This window comes from Pan paniscus, chromosome 4 (assembly GCF_029289425.2).
Source record: "Pan paniscus chromosome 4, NHGRI_mPanPan1-v2.0_pri, whole genome shotgun sequence".
NCBI classification, from domain to species: domain Eukaryota; kingdom Metazoa; phylum Chordata; class Mammalia; order Primates; family Hominidae; genus Pan; species Pan paniscus.
In genome coordinates, this window is record NC_073253.2 from 59804717 (window position 1) to 59827295 (window position 22579).

Here is a 22579-nt window from a genome sequence, read left to right on the forward strand (position 1 = left end):
AGGCAGGAGAATCACTTGAACCTGGGAGGTGGAGGTTGTAGTGAGCTGAGATTGCGCCATTGCACTACAGTCTGGGCGACAGAGCGAGACTCCATCTCAAAAAAAAAAAAAAAAAAAAAAGAATCAAAATAATAAATATAGGAAATACTTGTGTTGCTCAGAGATAGGTTGAAGCCTAAATGACATAGTGTCACAAATGTATTATCAACTCGGTGACCTGTGAGACTGTGAGCTCATGAGTCAGGCAGGGGTCATGTCTATTTGGTTTGCCACCATATTCCTTATGCCTAGTGTTACGTCTGATACATAGAAGCTACTCAATACATACTTGTTAGTTGATTAAGTGAATCATAATATAAATCAGATGGCTATTTTAAATTCAGCACACATGAATTGAGTGAAGATTATATATTGATTCCTATATTAGCTACCTAAAATATCCAGAAAAATTGGTCTCAGAACGTAAGTGCAGAAATCTGTCAGCCCACAACAGTCATAAAGAACTAGGCATGTAAAAACTGATGCTTTGTTGTGTTTCTAGCTTTTGAAATTGAAGAGATAATCAGTTTGCTGCAGGATCACAATGGATAGAGAAAGTAGTCTTATAAAAAATAAAATTAAGGAAGGCTTCACAAGGACATAATGTTTGGGTTCAGGCTTGAAATATGCATAAGAATTTTCTAGGTAAGCCATAAGTGTAGCAGAGGAAAAACAGCCAGAGGAACATCTTAGTCCATTTGTGCTGTTGTAACAAAATACCTGAGACTGAATAATTTATAACGAAGTTTATTAGCTCCATCTTGAATTAATTTTTGTATAAGGCGTAAGGAAGGGATCCAGTTTCAGCTTTCTACATATGGCTAGCCAGTTTTCCCAGCACCAATTATTAAATAGGGAATCCTTTCCCCATTGCTTGTTTTTCTCAGGTTTGTCAAAGATCAGATAGTTGTAGATATGCGGCATTATTTCTGAGGGCTCTGCTCTGTTCCATTGATCTATATCTCTGTTTTGGTACCAGTACCATGCTGTTTTGGTTACTGTGGCCTTGTAGTATAGTTTGAAGTCAGGTAGCATGATGCCTCCAGCTTTGTTCTTTTGGCTCAGGATTGACTTGGCGATGCGGGCTCTTTTTTGGTTCCATATGAACTTTAAAGTAGTTTTTTCCAATTCTGTGAATAAAGTCATTGGTAGCTTGATGGGGATGGCATTGAATCTATAAATTACCTTGGGCAGTATGGCCATTTTCATGATATTGATTCTTCCTACCCATGAGCATGGAATGTTCTTCCATTTGTTTGTATCCTCTTTTATTTCATTGAGCAGTGGTTTGTAGTTCTCCTTGAAGAGGTCCTTCACGTCCCTTGTAAGTTGGATTCCTAGGTATTTTATTCTCTTTGAAGCAATTGTGAGTGGGAGTTCACTCATGATTTGGCTCTCTGTTTGTCTGTTATTGGTGTATAAGAATGCTTGTGATTTTTGCATATTGGTTTTGTATCCTGAGACTTTGCTGAAGTTGCTTATCAGCTTAAGGAGATTTTGGGAATAGCAAAGACTTGGAACCAAACCAAATGTCCAACAATGATAGACTGGATTAAGAAAATGTGGCACATATACACCATGGAATACTATGCAGCCATAAAAAATGATGAGTTCATGTCCTTTGTAGGGACATAGATGAAATTGGAAATCATCATTCTCAGTAAACTATCGCAAGAACAAAAAACCAAACACCGCATATTCTCACTCATAGGTGGGAATTGAACAATGAGAACACATGGACACAGGAAGGGGAACATCACACTCTGGGGACTGTTGTGGGGTGGGGGAAGTGGGGAGGGATAGCTTTAGGAGATATACCTAATGCTAAATGACGAGTTAATGGGTGCAGCACACCAGCATGGCATATGTATACATATGTAACTAACCTGCACATTGTGCACATGTACCCTAAAACTTAAAGTATAATAATAATAAAATAAAATAAAATAAAAATAAATTTTAAAAATAAAAAAATTTTAAAAAAGAAGTTTATTAGCTCAAGGTCTGGAGGCTGGGAAGTTCGAAGGCATGGCATTGGCACTTGGCAAAGGCCTTCTTACCGTGTTATCCTGTGGCAGAAGGCAGAAGAGTAAGAGATTGAACTGACAGCCTGAAGCCTTTTTATAATCAGCATTAATCCATTTGTGCTGGTGAATCCCTCATGACCTAAGCAACTTCTATTAGGCCCTACCCCCCAAAACTGTTGGATTGGGGACCAAGTTCCCAATACATGCTTTTTGGGGGACACATTCAAATCATAGCAGAGAAGTTTTAAAAGTGTCAAAGAGCTTGGCAATTATACTGGGTTATAGAGGAGAGGTAAGTTGGGCAGTTGATGATTGAGAATTAGGAATAAAGGATAAGGGGTAAAGAATGACTTAAGATTCATAGTTTCAATCTTGGCTGCTAAGTCTGACAGGGAATTCAAGAGGTTGGGCTGGAAAAGAGTGCATAGCAAGAATTAGTTTATTTGGGGACAAATTGAGTTTAAAATTCCTGGGGAACATCTAGAAGGGAACATATGATAGAAGGAGTAAGAGTATTGGTGCTCAGGAGAAAATTAGATGAGAGCATTTGAACTGAGTGTTTTCGTGATATTAGAGGTAGATGAAACAATGTGAGTAAAGACTTTCCCAAAGAGGATGTACAACAAGAGAAGAAATAAGCTGATGAACAGAATTTTGGAGAATATCAGCAGAGGTAATTCTTAATTGGAGATCTGTGCACTCTGAGGGTGGAAACTGTGCCTTTTTCTTTTTTTAAAAAAATCTCTGCAGTACAGCACAGCGCAACACATGGCACCCGGCAAACCCTCATAGCAATTTTTTAATGTTGCTTTTTAAGAAGTATTTTGAGAATGCAGTAAATACTATTGACTGGGGGAATCATGAGTTGCCAGTCAGACCAATGGTAAATTATTATTTTTTTCTCCCTATAGTTCATTAATCCACATTTGGGAATTTCTACCTAGCTGCAAATTTATTTTAAACTTTGCATTAATTATCTATTGCTGTGTAACAATTCACTACAAATTTGGGGACTTAAACAGCACACGTTTTATCAGTAAGTTAAACATAGAATTAACATTTGACCCAGCAGTTCCACTTGTAGATAATACATACAAAATAATTGAAAACAGATGTTCAAACAAAAACTTGTGCACCAATATTCATGGCCACTCTATTCGCAATAACCAAAAGATGGAAGCAACGCACATGCTGATCAGCAGGTGAACAGATAAACAGTGTGGTATATCCATGCAATGGAATATTATTCATCCATAAAAGGATCTCTTTCTAATTCCTGTTTTTGTTGGCAGATTTCATTTCCTTGTGGGGGCAGCGTTAGACTGAGGGTCTTGGTTCCTAGCAGCCTCCATTCCTAGGTGAGAGAATACACTCAATTCCTTGCCATGTGTGACTCTCTAGTGTGGCAGTTTGCTTCATAAAAACTTGCGTACTGGGGCCGGGTGTGGTGGCTCACACCTGTAATCCCAACACTTTGGGAGGCCAAGGCAGGCAGATCACCTGAGGTCAGGAGTTCGAGACCAGCCTGGCCAACATGGCGAAAAACCCCGTCTCTACTAAAAATACAAAAATTAGCTGGGTGTGGTGGTGCACGCCTGTAATCCCAGCTACTCAGGAGGCTGAGGCAGGAGAATTGCACTCCGGCCTTGGCAACAGAGTGAGACTGTGTCTCAAAAAAAAACAAAAAACAAAAAAACAAAACTTGCTTACCGGAAAGGCAATGGAGAGAATCTGATAGCAAGACAGAAGATACCTATTCAAGGAAGTGACATCCCATCACCTTGCCACATTCTCTTGGCTAGAAGCAAGGCACTAGGCCAGCTCACACTCAAGGGGAGATTACACCAGGGGTCAATATCAAGAAGTGGGGATCATTGGAAGTCATCTTAGAGTCTACCTACCACAAACATGAAGGGGTAGCCTTCACCATGTAACATTTCTGTGGGGTTTTAGTAATTAGCTTGGAATGACTATGCTCTTCCTAACCTTCTTTAAATCCAAAATCATTGAGCACCTATGATGCCATTATGGCAAGTATAAAGAAAGAAAATATGTGGTTTCTGGCTTTATGAAAATACAAAATATGGGTCATTCTAAAGTTTTCTTATATATCTATTATTAACAAGGGTGCATGACCTTAGACTGATTTTTGCTAAGACTGTGTTTGTGTATTTATTGAATAGAATGATCTGATTTTTGAGGTTTGTAGTAAAATCCTCATTTTTCTAATTAAGAAAGAGACAAAATCTTGAAGAATACAAACCAAAGAGTGGAGGTGTGGTAGATAATGTGTTTTTTTCTTTGCTATTTTTTTCTGTGGTCAGTCATTTGTATATAAGAAAAAATATTCAGAACAGCAGCAAGCCTATGATAAATGTGTTTAAAACAAATTTTTAAAAAATGGACGTTGATCCTATGTCAGAATTACAAGCTTAAGCAGATTAACATACTTTTATACGTGCTGCCCTATAACTGTTTCGACCTGTCTAGAATAAGAAGAGCATGAAAGGAGTGATATCTTCTTATCAGTCAACTATGAAAATAAGTCCTAATCTAATATCAGAATTGTAAGAAAATTCAGCACTGTGGAACCTTACTGGATACCCAATAAATGTCTCTTCTCATGTAGCCTATTCTCTGTCCTCAGGCAAATGTAGTCCTTAACTATCCTAATCTAAATAAAATTTAGACAGTAGGTGTAACATCATTCAAATTACACTGTCTCTTTTCTCCTGAGTGTGTTCTTCATGGGAAACTGTATTTGGAAGTGAAGTGCTTAACCTCAGGCAATGTTTCAAAGTCATTTGTCTTCTTTTTGGCTAGTGCATTGATCCCTACTCCTTTAATGCTGTGTCACTCTCTTTTGTATAACCTTCTCTTTCCAAGTGCTGTATGACACATTAACACTTACATTTGAAAGTTAATTAAAATTAATTTCATTTTGAGAGTTCCACTTGCCTCTTGAGACAGTAAGATGCATTCCAGAGCATAAGATAGAAGGTTGGCAATGACTGATTTAGTGATATGATTAAGTATGAAGAAACCTGCTTGATGGTATATGTGATGGAGTGGGCTAGTCTTGTTTTAATATATAGTAATTGCGTAAAGAGGGAAGTCTGATCACTTTAAGACATGATTTTAATGGTTCATTCATCCACCTTCACTTATAGAAACTATTCATTTCGAATTGTCTGAAATAGGATGATCATGTTACTAGCATCCTCTTTAAAATGGCAATTTCAAAACACAAAGGGGAAGCTTGCTTCTGAGAATAGAAAAAAAGGGACTGTACCGCTTTAGAAAGAAGCTCAGAGAGAAGAAACAGTATTTCAGATAAGAAATATAAAAGGAGCCGGGTGCGTTGGCTCACGCCTGTAATCCCAGCACTTTGGGAGGCCGAGGCAGGCAGATCACGAGGTCAAGAGATCGAAACCATCCTGGCCAACATGGTGAAACCCTGTCTCTACTAAAAATACAAAAAATTAGCTGGGTGTGGTGGCAGGTGCCTGTAATCCCAGCTAGTTGGGAGGCTGAGGCAGGAGAATCACTTGAACCCGGGAGGCAGAGGTTGCAGTGAGCCGAGATGGCACCATTGCACTCCAGCCTGCGCAAAAAGAGCGAAACTCCGTCTCAAAAAAAAAAAAAAGAAAGAAATATAAAAAGGAGAGAGGGTGTAAGAGTTATTTTAGACTATATAAAAATGAGACTTCTTATCCTCGAATCGATGGGTAAATAGTTTACATAATCACTTCCCATTCATTCATTAATTAACTTAATAAATATCAATGGCCTGCTCTGTGCCAGATTCTGTATAGATACTGGAGACACAGTGATGAACAGCACAAATGAGAATCTTGGGGTATTTTATAAAAGTTATTTAGTAGAGCTATGGAGACAGGTAACCGGTGAAATTAGAATGCTTAAGCAAAAGCTGTGAAAAGGCTGAAAAAGTGGGTTATAAACAGTTACAAGAATTGTTAAGAAAAAGCCCATTTTGTGCTTAGATTTGTGTTTGCTTTTCTTGTATTCACAATTCAATTCTATTTTATTTAAAAATCTACTTGACAGAAAAAAAGAAGAGTACTTGCCTACAAATGGCACCCCCTGCCTTAACCCATGCTGCCTGAGCTCTTATTTGTGCAACCATGCAAGCCGCTGAAAAAAATGGTACCAATTTTTGGTTATCTATGCTTTATAACAAAAGAAAGAGAAATGTCATAAAGTGTAATAATAGCTTTATATGTATGTGTATGTATACTGTATGTCAGCCTTGTAGGTAATATCAACTCTCAAAGGTATGCATATACACACACATGTGCACATGCATGCACGTGCACATGTGGACAAAACCAGTTTGTATTAGTGATCAGTTTTGGTTTTCATAAGGGTGTCACCTGAATGTTAACATGACTAATCATGCTGTTTGTGTTCAAGTCTAGTTGAAGACACCTGTACTGAAAGAACATGCGTTTTTGTCTGAAGGGGAGAAATTTCTTATTTGGTGTTAGTCAAAGGGAAGAAATCTAGACAGCAATGAGGGAGGAAGAAACTGGAGATTATAAAATACTGAGGCTGAAGGTAATACAGGACATAGGAGAAAGTTAGTTGAACAGAAAAAGAAAGGGTCTGTCCCAAGTAAAAACTTTGGTTTATTTTTTTTATAACATTGGTTATCTCAGGAATTACAGAAAATCTATTCTTTGCCTCTTTTGTTCAGCATCTGGTAGACTTTTACTTCCAGGTACTGAGCTAACTTGAGTTAGTTCTTAGTTCAGTAGTTCTGTGAGTTATAGGCTTAAATGGTGGACAAATGATAATAGTAACATCCACAACAAAATGACAGTTAACACTTGTGAACAGTTAGCATATTCTACATATTGTGTGAAAAAAGTTATTTAATCCTCACAATCCTATGAGGTAATTAAGTATTATTATTTTCCTCTCTTTTATTGAGAGGGAAACTGAGGCTTGGAACAATTAAGCTGAGTTTTCATGTTACTTAGATGATATGTGGCAGAGCCAGGCTTTGAACTCAGTAAGAGTCCATGCTGTTCATCACTCTACCATCATTCTGTCCTTCAGGGCTGAATCTCACTCCTGAGATTCACTGCTTTGTTTTCAAGGAAAATTGTGTACTGAATTCTGAAAAAAATTAGAAGCTTTGGAAAGTTTTAGAACATACTTGATCCCTAACCTTAGAGCTGCCCAAATTTATTTATGATTTATAAAGTGCATTGACTTATCTAATTACATAATTCGATATGCACATTATAAAATTAAACATTGATGTCACCTCCCTGAAATCTAGACTTTTCCTTTGCCATTCACTATTTTATGCTTGAGCCTGAACATGATGCTGGGTGGCTTCTGTCATCAATAGGGGGACAACAACTAGATCAAAGGGAATGGGCCAGGTGGAGAAATGGAATTCTCATTTTAGGAGCTCTGATAAGCATTTCCAACAAGAATGTCATAGAGACAGTTAAAAGATGAAAGAGCAAATGTGAGTGCAGTCATATGTTGTAGAGCAAGCATAATTCTCTTAAGATTTTGTTATGTGAGTAAATATGGTAATAACTTGTTTTGAGGTCTGATTAGTCACAGAAGAAAAAACACTCAAAGTGAGGGACAAATTTAGTATTCCACTTTTGAACATCAAGGCTTATAGTATGTGACTCTAATTATACTTTATGCGATATAGGATGAGACATTAGATGGTTTTTAACTTTTTCCGTGAGTTTGTCTTAATCTAGAACCTCTTGCATCTTTATCAGTTTTGTCACAGGATTGGTAAGTTAAAGTTTCGGATAAAAAAGAAAAAATACTGGTTGGGGAAATTGGCAAGTTGTGCTAGAAAGCAGTAGCATTTCCGCATTATTAAAAGATCTGATTTCATCCTGGGTATGCAACAAATATCTTTCTGTCAGCCAGGAAGTCTCCATTTTGGCTCTTCCCAATTTATTGCTTTGGTCAACGTCAACTGCAGCAAAGCTGTTCCCCCTAGCTTTTCTAGTCTGGCCACCAGGTTTTCTAGAATACCACAAAAGTGTTTTGTTTTTTGTGTCATGCCAATAGCTCAAGAATTAGCTGCTTAAAAAACATTTGGAACTATGCAAGTTGTGATCCCCTTGGCATCTGTGGGTCGTCTAAGGAGTCAGCTGTTGGCTTTTCCAGGAGTACGGAAGGGAACATTTCTCCAGAACTGTTCCCACAGCTTTTTCTTTCTATGCTTTCAGTTTCTCTTGGGTACTGATTCTGTTGGGCATCAGAACAGTATAAAGGTTCATAAATAGGATAGAATCAAAAAGTATCCCAAAGAACATAGGTTAATGTACTTTGTGGTTTTAGTACAGTGCTTAGCACATGCTGTATTATGGCTGCATGTTTTCAAATACTACGACAAGACTCTGAGAAAGGCCTGTGAGTAGAGTGAAGTTTCATTGTAAATATGTTTAAGGAATTCTTAATATCAGATGCTGAATGAGAGATTCCTTGCAGAACTGGGTATGTACCAGAAACATAAAAATTAGTTGCTAATAACTTTACTCAAGCCACCACCATCAACAAAAAGATAGATTATTTGTAGAGCAAAGAATGATTTGCTTGGTAAATTCTACATTCTACTTTTGAGAAATCAGAATAAGTATTCTATAAAAGATTAATTCTTTAAAAACTATTGAGTTTCCATTATGGGTTAGATGTGGTCAGAGTATGGTGATGAATCAGACATGAAAATGCACAAAACTCCCATATGGTTCTTCCAGTGTAATCAGGAAGATGAACTATGCATTTAGATTACTATGCTACAGGGTAGAAAGTGTTACATGGAGAACCAAGAGAAACAGACCAGAAGATTTTTAGAAATTATTCCCAGCTGCAAGATCAGGTAAAGCTTGGTGGAGTAGGCAACATTTGATCTGGCCCCCGAAGCGCATGTAGTGGTTTGAATTTACAAGAACTAAGGGGACAACTCACACGGTAGTAACTCCAGGCAAAGGAGATAACAAAACCAAATGCATAAGGGTGGAAACCTTAGGTCTGGTCCAGGAGAGCAAAACGTTTTGCTCATTTGTGGAGTATCTAAGGAGATCAACAGAGGAACATGGTAGGAATGGCAAAGTGGAGCCAGATTATGGAGAACTATAAATGCCAAATCAAGTCATTTGAGAACTTCAAGTTATAGGCACTTAATGTTTTTGAGCAGAGTAGTGATATAATTTGAGCTAGTTTTCTGGACAAGTATTAGTATATTTGTGATAGTGTGTGCTAGTTTTCTAGATAAGTATCTTGGTTCATTTGAGACCGGGTAATTTATAAGCAATAGGAGTTTATTTGGCTCGGTACGGCTAGGAAATCCAAGTTCAAGGGGTCTCATCTGGCAGGGGTCTTCTTGCTGCATCAAAACATGCAGAAGGTATCACATGGTGAGAGAACATGCAAGAGAGAGGAGAAAATGGAGAAAACTCCTCAAATGAACCTATTTCCAAAAGAACAGCATTAATCCATTTTTTGAAAGTGAAGTCCTTGTGACTTAATCACCTCTTAAAGGTTCTACCTCTTAATTTTTGAAGGGGCATTGAACCCATAGTGACAAGTATGAGTAATTTAACTGGAGCTGTGCAAAGAGCCGTTGGAAGGTCATCCTACTGATCCAGCTGGAAGGTGATGAAGGCATGAACCATAGTGAGAACATAAAGGAGGGGCCAATGTCAGAATGCAGACATGGTCCTCAATGCGATTGTTAGGAATTGACATCGAAGATAATGATGTAAAATTGTGTTTGGAGTCACATAGACATCCAGAATAAGTGTTGAGGGAGGATAAGGTGAGGAGAGGGCAACTGGCCTATCAGTTTGTATGGTACGTAGAACTTTGTTTTATAAAAAGTAGGCTGAGGACCACCTACCTTGGAATCTCCTGGGAGGCATGCCATTTAAAGTTCCTGGGCAACACACAATTCAGTAATCTTTCTAGGCCTTCAAGTATCTGATCACTGGGTTAGAATTCCAATATAATGGTACCAAGGAGATTAGGATGCTTCCTGGGTAGACCTCTTAGTTTTGAGATTGCCCTCCCAACTCCAGCTCTTCTATCTTGGGACTTGAGTCAGCCAAGGTTAGAATAAAGATAGTTTAAAGTAAGACTTTTATTCCCGCTAGAAACTAACTCTAAATTTATGCCTAAATTTCAGTAGATCTTAAATGTCTCTTTCTCACATTAAAGACAATGAGTATCCATATGTGCCATGTCAGAAATTAAAGCCATGTTAAAAATTTTTATAAAAGAATAATAAGCTCATAACATGTTAATATAAATAACATTTTTAATGAAAATCAACAATTTTGAAAACAAAAAAATAGTGAGAAAATTGGCAAATCTTTTTAATCTGGTTTAATAGAAGAGGGCTGGATGCTCATATCTGCTTCTACAGTTAATCTGTTGTTAATATGTTGTTTGGGTTGAAGTATATGAAGAAAGTCTAGTCTCACATAGATAACTCAAAAAGGGAGGCATGATTTAATAACCTTTTTAAGTAACTGTTGATTGTCTTCTTTGATACTATACTGAAATTCTTCAACAGGTGGTTGTTTCTTAATCAGTTGTAGTGTGGAATCTGGAAAACTTATCAGGGAACTTTTTGTACTCAGTTAATTAACTTGCATTGGTCTCTCTTGTACTTTGAATGTATTTTTTTTATCTATGCATGGTTTTGTAACATCATGCATTCGTCATTTGGAAAATATTGGTTCACTGAGTAGTGTAGAGCTTCCAAATGTTTACAGATTACTTTATGAATATCTGTCTGTTAATATCACCACCAATCTCATCACTGAAAAGCTGTCAGGCTCACTTAAAACTTAGCAGAAACAAGTTTTCTAAAATTCTAGCTTTTGCTTGAAAACAAATTTTATCATTGACAACAAATACTATCATTTGTTTTCCTTGAAATGACAAGCTTGCACATCTATTTTTGAGAAAATGTCTATCAGACAGTCAAATCTGAATAATCATAGTTTGTCAGTTGAAATTTCAAGTAAAAATGGAGTTGTGTGAAGTAGCTTACAACTCAAACAGTTGTACAAGTGCTTATTGTCAAATCAACTGTCTACTTTGGTATGTAGCAAAAATGTATTTTGCTTACTTCCCATTTAGTCACATAGAATATTTTAAAAGGTGTGTTTAAGAGCTAATTTAATAAAATAATAACTTTTACTGCCGTATTAAGGGAATTCTTGGGTGAAACTGGCTTTTTCTGCCCCTGCAAGTATGTGATAATCAAGAGTACAGTGACTACTTGTTTGTTGCCAGTACTTCTGTCGGTGCTGAGTCACCTTTACTCACAATTGCTTTTGTACCATAGGTGAAAATAGCAAATAATGTCTTAGTATAATTATTAACATAGTTTTGATCTCCTGTGCCTTCCGAAAGGGTCTTGAAGACTACATTTTCAGAACTGCTGCTTAACGTTAGCAGACTTATTGGCTGTCTTCTGCTAAGTATATGGATGTTACATAAACCACGTCTTAGTTTTTACTTCCAATAATAAGGATTGTATTTTTTGTGCCCTCTGCTATAGAGCCACCACCCAGTCAAACAGCCTAAAGCGACACTTAATGCTCTTCATTGGGTAGCTGAGGGAGGCCCTGTTGGTGTCCCAGTCGTAACTCCATTTCTGTGGGTATCAGAAGCCTTCTCATAGCCTGTGCCTTTGGGGTGGGAGTGGGGGGTCTCTGACTACTGCAGTTTGCTTTGCTTGGGTGCTTTGGGCAACAGCCTTCAAGCCACCACTGACAGGCGAGGGGGCAGAGTCGGGAGAAGTGGCTAAGACCCAACCCCTTCACCCCTAGCATCTATTCTGTGCTATAGCTCCCAGCGTTCCAGCAAGATTAAATTCTTGTTACCCACAGCTGTCTCTGGCTTGATAAACCCTCCTTTTGTGCATTATTATCTCTTTCTCTGTTTTACGTTCCACTCTGCCACTGGTGTTTCTCATAGTCATCTCTCAAACTGTTTGTACTGGGGGATTTCAAAATAAGGCAAAATAAGGTTCCTTTGCTGACTATCTTCTAGCCTTTGGAGGAAGGAAGAACTTTTTTTTCTTCTTTTCTCACAACATTTTCTTATGGTAGATTTCTAATAAATATAGAAATACCTTACTAAACTAATCTTTTAGGTTTTGCAGTTAGCCATACATTCAGGAGTGTGGGGGGTATTTCTTTGTGCTTGGCAGTTTGGACCTGGAGGAAGTGCAGGTATGGGTGGATGGTACTGTTCAACGTAAGTATTAACAGGCAGTGAGTGGGAGACAGGGTCCTTAAACAACACAAAACCACCTCAGGTAGTTTTTCTCAGGACTCTATAATAATTATTAATTGCTGAATCCAATCGAGACACTCTGCCTGACTTACGAAGCCATCCATATTCTGTTTTCACACTAGCCATTTACTTGTCACTAACTCAGATTTTCTATTTCACATTCATTCTCCTCACTGTGCCCCATAATCCACCTGTTCCTAATTTCCTCCAAGGTTATGCTCTGCTGCCCCCCCAACCTCGTCGGATGCCGTGTCTTCCCCTTCTCTGCAATATCCATCTTAACCATTCTTTACAGCCTATGGCTCTTAAACATGCATGCTCATTTGAATAGAGCATTCTGTCCCTTCCCGTTTCACTGGAGCCTCTCACGTTTTCTGGGAAGCAGCACCATGTAGTGGAAAAGAACACTTGATCTTTGGAGTCAGATAATCCAGAGTTCTATAGATCTGCCACTTATTTGCTGGGCTTCAAGCAAAATGTTTGTCTTCTCTGTCTCAATTTCTTCTTCCATTAAATGAGGATAATAAAGCCTAAAGAGTTAAATGAGATGATGTCTATAAATACCTTACACGGTTAGATACAATGTGGTATGTAGGTGTGGTAGGGATGATCATCTTTTATTTCCCATGTGGATAGTCACAGCAGATCTCACTGTAGTCTGGGGACTTTGATTTTCTCCAGCTCAACAGTAACCATTGTCTTTTTGACTCTTAGTTTTTTGACTGTTTGAAAAGTGAAATAGGAAAGTACATCTCCCTTTAGATTGAAATCCTTATATATTTAAACTTTGTATTGACTATTTAGTGGGAGGGCTTAACTTACTTGCCTGTATTTTGGCTTGTTTTGTTGTGTGGGTGGGAAAGTCCATAATAAAAATTTGAGTTTAGATATGTATGTCTTAGTCCTGCCTGAATTTTTAGTTGTTTATTAAAAAAAAAAAAAAAAAAAAAAGATTGAGTCTGTTTAAAAGACCAGAAAAAGTCCAAAGAATCACCAATCTAAAAGGCTGAGGTTTTGTAGGTGGGAGGAGTTTAAAAAGAATTTAAAACTATTGCTTTTCTCTTTCTCCTTTTCATCTCCCATGTTGGGAAGCATTCCTCTTAAAGTATTAATAATACTGCTGAGGTAACTTGTGTTCTAAGGCTACAACATTCACTAAGATTCGAATACCCATTTACAATTCAAGTTCTCCAAAATTGGCTTGTTTATGGGTCTCCAGTCCCATTGAGTTTTCCAGAAGGAATTTATTCTTATTTACTTTTAATTTTTTAAAACTGTGGTAAGATGATGGAAAGAGGAGAACAGCAGAGCTTCTCATCCTGACTCTTCTGCCACCACAGTGTGGCTGGCAGCAGTCTTGGTTGGCCTGTTGCAAAGTCCTTCAGCAACTGCCCTCTGGGAACCCACTGTTGGATAGCCCCTCCTATACCAGCAAGGCCCTGTGCTCTTCCTTTCAAAGACAGGATAAGATCTCTGTATCTGCTCCTGTCTTAGTGGTTTCTAGCGGTCTCTTATGTCAGCAGTCACTTATGGAAATGTCTAGAGTGGCACTATCCAATGTGGTGTTTTAACTTTAAATAGATGAAACAAACAATTCAGTTTCTTAGTGACACTAGCCACATTTCAAGTGCTCAATAGCCATGTGTGGCTAGTGACCACCATACTGGAAAGCACAGATGTGGAATATTTTCATCATTGCAAAAATTTCAACGGGACAGCAGTGGTCTAGAGATCAGATTTTCCACAGGGATAACTTTGAGTACCTGTTTTTATTGTTGATTCCTGAATATCCCTATTTTCAAACTCATTGGTTACATCTTTCAAAGAACTACTCTAAGGAACCTATTCATAGCCTTTTAATTTAACATGAGGGAACCTGGCGTCTTTTTGGTTGCAAATTCTCCTAAAATTGGCTTCAGTAATAGGCATTTACTGTGCTCACATAATAAGGAGTCCTTATAATGTATGTAGGTGGTTGGTTCTGCTGCTCAGGGATATGCTCGAGGACCCGGGCTCTTTCTCTTTTCCTATTCTGACATCCTCAGTGTGTAGATATGTCTCCTTCAAGATTGCTAGAAGGCTGATGCTGTTCCAAGATTCAGCTTATCACTCAATAAAATGTAAAAACTGTAAGAGAAGTGGCTCTCTTTGGGCATCTCTTTTTACTGAGGAGCTAAGTCTTTTTCAGAGGTTCTCCACAGACCTTTGCAGACCTTTGTTAGGTCCCAGTTGTTCAGATGAGTACCTGGGATTTTTAACCTCTATGATGATAGGCTGGCTGCACTGTGAGCAGTATAAAGACTGAAATTTTTGTCTGTTTTGTTTCCTGCTGTTTCCTCAGCACCTAGGGTGGTGCCAGGTGCTCAGTAAATATCTGTTGGATGGATGTATTAATAAATAATGAGAGGATGTTAACATCTGTAGTGTGCCACAGAAATGAATTTATACAATGAGGACTTGTTATGCTCCTGCGTTCTGCCTCTACTCTTATTGTGGTACCTTGAGCCAGACTCTGCTGCTTGGCCCTCCTGATGAGCTTACATTCCCAAGGGTTTATTCCAACTTTTTGTGAGGCAACATTGGATGTTGGGTAATTAGGACATTTGGCAACACCCTCACCCAGCCCCACTACTGTTAGGACTACCCCTTTGCTTTTTAATCTAAATGTACAAATCATAGACCAGGTTTGAGTTTGCTCTTTAACCATGTTATGTTGCAATTGCAGTCAAAAAACTAAGAGTCAAAAAGACAATGGTTACTGTTGAGCTGGAGAAAATCAAAGTCCCCAGACTACAGTGAGATCTGCTGTGAATATCCAACATGGGAAATAAAAGATGATCAACATATAGTCATCACCCATCCCTACCACACCTACATACCACATTGTATCTAACCGTGTAAGGTATTTATAGACATCATCTCATTTAACCCTTTAGGCTTTATTAGCCTCATTTAATGGAAGAAGAAATTGAGACAGAGAAGACAAGCATTTTGCTTGAAGTCCAGCATATAAGTGGCAGATCTATAGAACTCTGGATTATCTGACTCCAAAGACCAAGTGTTCTTTTCCACTACATGGTGCTGCTTCCCAGAAAACATGAGAGGCTCCAGTGAAACGGGAAGGGACAGAATGCTCTATTCAAATAAGCATGCTCTTTAAGAGCCATAGGCTGTAAAGAATGGTTAAGATGGATATTGCGGAGAAGGGGAAGACACGGCATCCAACATTACACACAGAGTATGGCATTTTCAGTCACTAGACTAAGAGTGGCCTTAGCCTGCTGTAAGATGTCACTTCCTGTGTTTGTTACTTCTTTTGGATTTGGTTTGGGGGTTGAGAATGTGGGCATCAGACAGGTGTCCCTAACCTTCCCAGTTAGGCTCACTCCTCAAAGCACCTGGCAGCTGGGCTGATGACACAGCCATTTCTTATTTTAATCTGGTAATTAAACCGTGGCCCACTAAGCTGGACTGAACAACCACATACCACTCTTCACCTCGTTGCTGGTGAAGTGCCCTGGTCTCAGTATGGGTTAGGTTGCTGCTGACCAAAGCCATGTGCAGAAGGCAAAATGGGAATTTAGAATTCCAAGTTCAGCGTTGATGATGAAAGGAATGCTAAGACTGGGCACAAGACTGTAGCAGGAGATTAAAGAAAATGATCTTTTCACTATTAATATATTATTCATACATTATGTCATATAAGGGACATTTTTTAAAGTTATGGTATTTCTCTTTGGGTTTGTGTGTGTGTGTGTGTATGTGTCTCACTATTTGCAGGTACCATATGTACTCCTAAATGTGGCCAATGAAAACATAGTTTCTCATTGAAAGAGTTGACAGCACAAGTTGAATTTCCAGGTGTCCTGTGTGTTTCCAAGGGACAAGCTCTATTAAAACATGCAACCAAATTCTCTTTATACCTGACTCACTGGACACCATCTAATGTGTGGATGTATTTGCTCTGCCTGCTATATTTGCAGGCCTCATTGTAATTTGTATTACTTTACAGGATTTGATGGTTTCAGTTAAGAGGAATAATGGCTTTCTAAATATCTCTTTAGGTCCTAGCTCAGAGACTTGTATGGATGGAATAGGTACTTAATAACTATCCATTGAATTAACCAGTTGGGAAATGTTTTTGGACATATTTCCATTAATGTATGTGGGCATTAACTTACCTTTTGTTCCAGTAGGGTTCCATTTCTTTTCTCCTAGCTTATGTGGTAATATAGTTCTTTATTTAGCCTCATGGCCTTTTTAGTCCATGATCTCTATTTCAATCACATTAGACCTAAATATATTTATTAGGTGTGTAACCTTGGGCAAGTTACATAATCGTTTTGTGTTTTGGTTTCCTTGTTGATAAAATGAGATTGATAACAGTATTTACCTCATGATAGTCATTAGACTGTCATGGGTAAGTGATTTAATATACGTAAAACACTTTGAGCAGCCCCCATTCATGTCAGAACTACACTAGTTTGTCAATTGCAGCCATTAGTTGGCTGTGGATAGAAACTCAATGAAAGCATTCTGTGGGCATTAGTTGGCTATGTGGAATTTACAATAAAGCATGCTGCATTGAGTCTTACAATGAAAACTGTGCGCTGCACATCCTTCACGTTAGTGAAATTTATATATAACAAGCTTGTGTACAGATACACATGCACACTATTTTTGTTGTTTTAAACACTTACCACCAAGTAACACTGCCTCCAGTTTTGTCCCTCCAGCTTATGGATGGTTCTCAAGCATATGGATAGTGTCTGGATGTAGCCTGTAGCAGATGCTGTTGGTATCCTACCCAGATCTCCTTTCCTGGGCCAGTGCATCCATCTCCCAGCTGCTGTGGGTATTGGCTGCTAATGACTCACACCTGTACTCTTCTCCAGAGGCCTGCCCTTGGCTGACAGTAATTGCCCCAACCAAATATGTTTGGGAGATTATGAGATCATGCCCCAACCCCCTCCTGCTCCCCAGGGATGGCTAATGACTATACAAGGGTGTAATAGCCCAGCTCCCTTGCCTTTGGACTAGACAACTTCTGTGGTTCAATCCATGCTTTAGAGTTCCTCATCGCATCAAGCTGAGGCTAGATTTCTGAAACAATATCTTTGCCTAGCTTCTTCCCCCATTCTAGCTTACTTCTTTCACTTCTAGTTTCTCCTGACAGCACTCCCTCTAAATCGGGTGTACGAGAAATGATGTCTCAGGCTCTGTGTCTAGGGAACCGGACCTAAGATGTTGCTTATCTCAGTACCCCTGCTGTTTCCTTAGTTCCACCACCACCTAAGTAATGAATTCCCTATATTAAATAATCTCTGGCTTAAATTTCCTCTTTATTTTTGTTTTGTTTTCTTAGTTGGACCCTGCTTGATATGCATCAACCCTGCTCATATCCCATGTCTTCACATACTTAACATTACTCAACATCAAATGTCCTTGATCCTCTTATTAAATATATACCTAGTTATTTTTGTATAGTATAATGGTGAAATCACAGATTTTAGGACCTGAAAATTAGTTTCAAAGCCTTAGTCAATTATACTTCTCTCCTTAGATTGTTGTAAGAATTGTATGAGCTTTTCTTTTTAAAACACTTAGTACCTGGAGGATAGGAAGTGTTTAATAAATGAGAGCTGTTTGGCTACTGATATTATTCTTTCAAGAAATTTACCCCCACCGCCCCGAGCACCATGGTATGTGCCTTTAGTCCCAGCTACCCAAGAGGCTGATGCAGGAGAATCACTTGAGTCTTGAGTCCAGCCTAGGCAACATAGCGAGAACCCATCTCAAATTTAAAAAATGAAATTAAAAAAGAATTGCCCCACTTTGGATGAAATGCCTATCTCTTGATCCCAGAGGACCTAATGAGTACCTCTATGACAGCACTTTCTTGTACTCTATTATAATCTTTGAGTTTTCTTTTCTATTTCTCCCAGAAAATATAAGCTGCTCAGTGTCATCAGTGGTGTGTTGGCTCTCTGGGAGAGGAAAGGACTCGATATGTAGGATTTGCTGATTTCCATAGTGACAGTGCTTTCACCCTGATTGATTTCAAGCTACCAACAGGATGTCACTGAGCACAGAGTTGGGAAGAGAAGCAAACAGGTGACCCTTGCCAGCCAGGGCACACCACCTGCAGTCCCCACTGTTTCCCTAACACATAACAATATGTCAAACATAGGAGCTAGATGTTCAGTGGATGACTGAAATACAGTTATTAACTGGTTAGGACTTGATCATATGCAATAAATTGGTGAAATTCCTTGAAATCTAATTGTCGTTATATAACCAGTAGCACCCCTTTCCTACACATGCACACATATTGCCCCTCCTATTCTTGAATGAAAGTGATGAAAACAGTCACCATGATGTAATGGGAAGTGCCTATGCCTTCCCTGGGCAGGTTGTCTGCTAACTCATGCAAATCCCAATTTTGTGATTTATTAGATACATGACAAGGGATCACTTACTTTACCTCTGTCTGCCTCAGTTTCCTCAGAGAGTTGGACTAAATCATCTCTAGAGTTTGTTCTAGTCTCAAATTTGTAAAGCTTAATTAGTATATAATTTTACTCCCTCATTCCCTCAATTTTCATTATTCCAGTACTGAACTTTGAGTTAGATGTTGTGCTATATAATGGAAATACAAAGAGGAATACTACATGACATGCCTTGGCTGATGAGACTCTCCATGTGGTGTTGCTTTTTTTTTTTTTTTTTCTTGAGATGGAGCCTTGCTGTGTTGCCCAGGCTGGAGTGCAGTGGCACGATCTTGGCTCACTGCAACCTCCACCTCCCGGGTTCAAGCGATCCTCCTGCCTCAGCCTTAGCCTCCCAAGTAGCTGGGATTACAGGCACCCGCCGCCACGCCCTGCTAATTTTTGTATTTTTAGTAGAGATGGGGTTTCACCATGTTGGCCAGGCTGGTCTTGAACTCCTGACCTCAGGTGATTCACCTGCCTTGGCCTCCAAAAGTGCTGAGATTACAGGTGTGAACCACTGCGCCCAGCCTCTCCATATGTTTTTTTGTTTGTTTGTTTGTTTTAATAAACATCTTATCTCATTGAGATCATAAGTGTACACCTGTTGTCTGTTATTTTTCCTCATGGGTTATGAAGCCAAACAGAATCATATAATTGTATCAAAGGCCATGATTTTAGTTTTTCACAAACTTTAGCACTTTGACACACAAAGCTATTGTGCTAATAACTCCCTAGGTGAAATTAAACAAGGCTGTCCTGATCAGCAGGCAGTTCTGTTAAAAAAGTATCACCAAGCTAATGTTAATGGTTTGGAAAGAAGCGTTGGTGGATGTCTAGGCCATGCAGCTCTCTGAGACAGGTTCAGTCTCAATTTTTAGAGAGTGTAGTTCATTTGAGATGATTAAAGTCTGAAAATATCCTTTTGAGTTTAAGTCTAGGAAGTATTTATCCTGGTTCTCTCACACACATTTTTATATAAAAGTCATTAAGAATGGCTTGGATTTTGTGTCTTCCTTCAAGGCCAAATCTACCTATTGGCTCTACTGCCTTCTTTGTTCCCATCCACTGTGATTTCTGCCTTTTCTAAATTCCTGCTTTAATCCATACCACAGAGTTTAGCAGTTAATTTTTAAAAGATACATTGGTTTCCAGTAGGAATTACTGTTGGGAACATTTTTCAGTTGCTGAAAGCTCTTTTTAAAACGAAAATTTGTTTTGTTTTTGACAGGGGCTGATAACATCCGGAAATACTGGAGCCGCTACTACCAAGGATCTCAAGGGGTAATATTTGTATTAGACAGTGCCTCTTCAGAGGATGATTTAGAAGCTGCTAGAAATGAGCTGCACTCAGCTCTTCAGCATCCACAGTTATGCACTTTACCCTTTTTAATATTGGCCAATCATCAAGACAAGCCAGCAGCTCGCTCAGTACAAGAGGTATGTCTCATTAACATGACAACTCTTTGTCTTCCTTGCTTGTACTTTTGCTGCCACGTTGGAACCTGGAAAAATGCATGTAATTAGGAATGTGCTGGTTATGCTGCTTTCAACATGAAACCTTAGTTTTCATAGGAAGCAGAAAGCCTATATCAATCTGTTAGCACTTGTTTACATACCTAACCCTACTTGGAGAGCACAGAGTTTTCTAGCTATTTAGCAATGGTTAAAAGATGTTTCTGGTTATATTTTTCATCTATTTTGAGGGGCTAAAGGCCTGGTTATTTAATGTTGTTTTAACCTGTGGACTTAGTTCATTCTCTTCTTCAGCTTTTCTAGCAACATATCATGAGTATTTCCATGCATTACTCGCCTTCAGGTGTCATGTTCTTGTTCCTCTGAAGTGTTCAGTGTTGACTAGGATTAATGGATCCTATTCTGTAATCTGCTAGGCTGAAAATTGATGTCTTGTCTTGCAAATTCCATGCCATCAAATACATTTTAACATGGAACCAATGTTTATCTTCCTCATTTAATTTTATTTCTTAGCTTGTATCTCTCCTATAAAAGCATGAGACTAATTCTAGGCAAATAGAGTCTCAGCCAATAGAGCTTCTGATTCATGGTACTGCAGTAATGAGATATGTGCATAGTTTTTAAAACTTAAATTATAGTGAATTATAACGTAAGTACAGTGAAATCAAAACTCCTGATGTATTCCTTTATACTTGTAACTTTCAGGATATGATTTCCCCTCTCCTTCAGAAAATTGCATGCTTCCTCAAGTGATTTTGGAATGAGATGATTAATATGAACAATCTTGCCTTTCAGCCTGAAAAATAAATGAGGAGCCAAGGACATAACATGTTCTAACTCCAGACCTCCCTCACACTTAGTGTGTGACCCAAGGCAGATAGCCTATTCTTGTGCCTGGCTTCTCACCTCTAAAATGAGAATAATGCAATTTATTATGATAAGTTAATAGGATTAATTTGGATAATTTACTTTGAAGTTTAAACACCTAAGTAGAAGAACCATATAAATAGAGTTTTTATTCAAATTTTAGAAACACAGTTTAAAAAAAAGAAAGGCAAGGACCCATTATTCAACAGACAGAGCTCATGTCTCACTTTATTTGCCTCATTCAGCATTAAGTACGTAGCACCTTTTAAAGAATAGAGTTTGAAAAATACCTTATAGATAATATTAAGTAATTAAGTAAAAAACAGCAATAAAAATCTTTTCAGAAAGTCATTAATGTGAAGATCTTCAGCATTATAATGATGGTGTCTCCTAATGTGCTTTTAAGACCTTAGTTTGTAAATCTTTTAACTTCTTAGCATCAGTTTTTCTGCCTATAGAGTAGATATAATAGTATGTAATGAAGGGTAGTTTATGATTATAAGGTCGTTTGCTGAGAATGCATTGTTATTCAGCTATTCATTCTAAAAAATCTGGTAATATGTATGTGTACACTACTACATATAGACAGTATAATGTGTGTATGTAATATATACATAATACATATACACATTGATAAAACATAGATATAAGTGCCATTTTAACTTCAGATAACTTTATTCAAGTTATTTGCAATATCTGAAAAAAGATTTTCTTTTCTTTCTGCTTTTAAAGTTATGAACCTGTGTATCTGTTTTCCTTAGACATCATATAATTGAAAGTAATGTATCTTTAAACCTAACATATGACTTATGGTTACCCTCCATAGGAATGAAAGATGATCACATTGAATAAAGGAAGCTTTTAGCAATTAATTGCTTCTGAGTATTCCTTGTGTGTGTTGACTGGCTGTCTTTCCTAGGTAAAGAGCAAATATCTTTTTCCTTCTTTTTGTGATTCATCTTTCAGTAAGACTGATGGTTATAAATGTAGCGTTGTCATAGATATGGTCTGAAAATGATTCTAAACTTGTGTATACTGGAGCATATGTGGCTTTGAGTTTCCTTTTTATTTGTATCCATTTTAAATTTACTTTTCTCAAAACTTTTGCTTGTAATGGAATTTGCATAATACCAATATGGGGACTGCTTTAAGTAAAGCATTTTTCCCCATGATTAAATAAATATATACCATACAGGTGCGTGTCTACACTTTAGACTGCTTTAATGGGATACATGGGCTAATTCCATTATAGGTCTTGAAGTTTATGGAAGCACAGTGACATGGTTATACTTACTTTGGGTCTGGCCTAAAAAGAAAAGGATATATCCTAGATTTTTCCCATTTCTTGATGACAGAGAAGTTTCT

General features: G+C 38.1%; 1 protein-coding gene across 2 annotated transcripts in view; it reads left to right on the forward strand.

Annotated features, from left to right (window-relative positions):
- The window catches only part of ARL15 (ADP ribosylation factor like GTPase 15), a 431830-nt gene that overhangs the window by 179494 nt on the left and 229757 nt on the right, over nt 1–22579 (forward strand). For both annotated transcript variants that reach the window (XM_014344906.4, XM_034960100.3), the window contains one exon: nt 20103–20311. In XM_014344906.4, coding sequence (XP_014200392.1) covers nt 20103–20311 — 209 coding nt within the window. The remainder of the gene's footprint in view (nt 1–20102; nt 20312–22579) is intronic.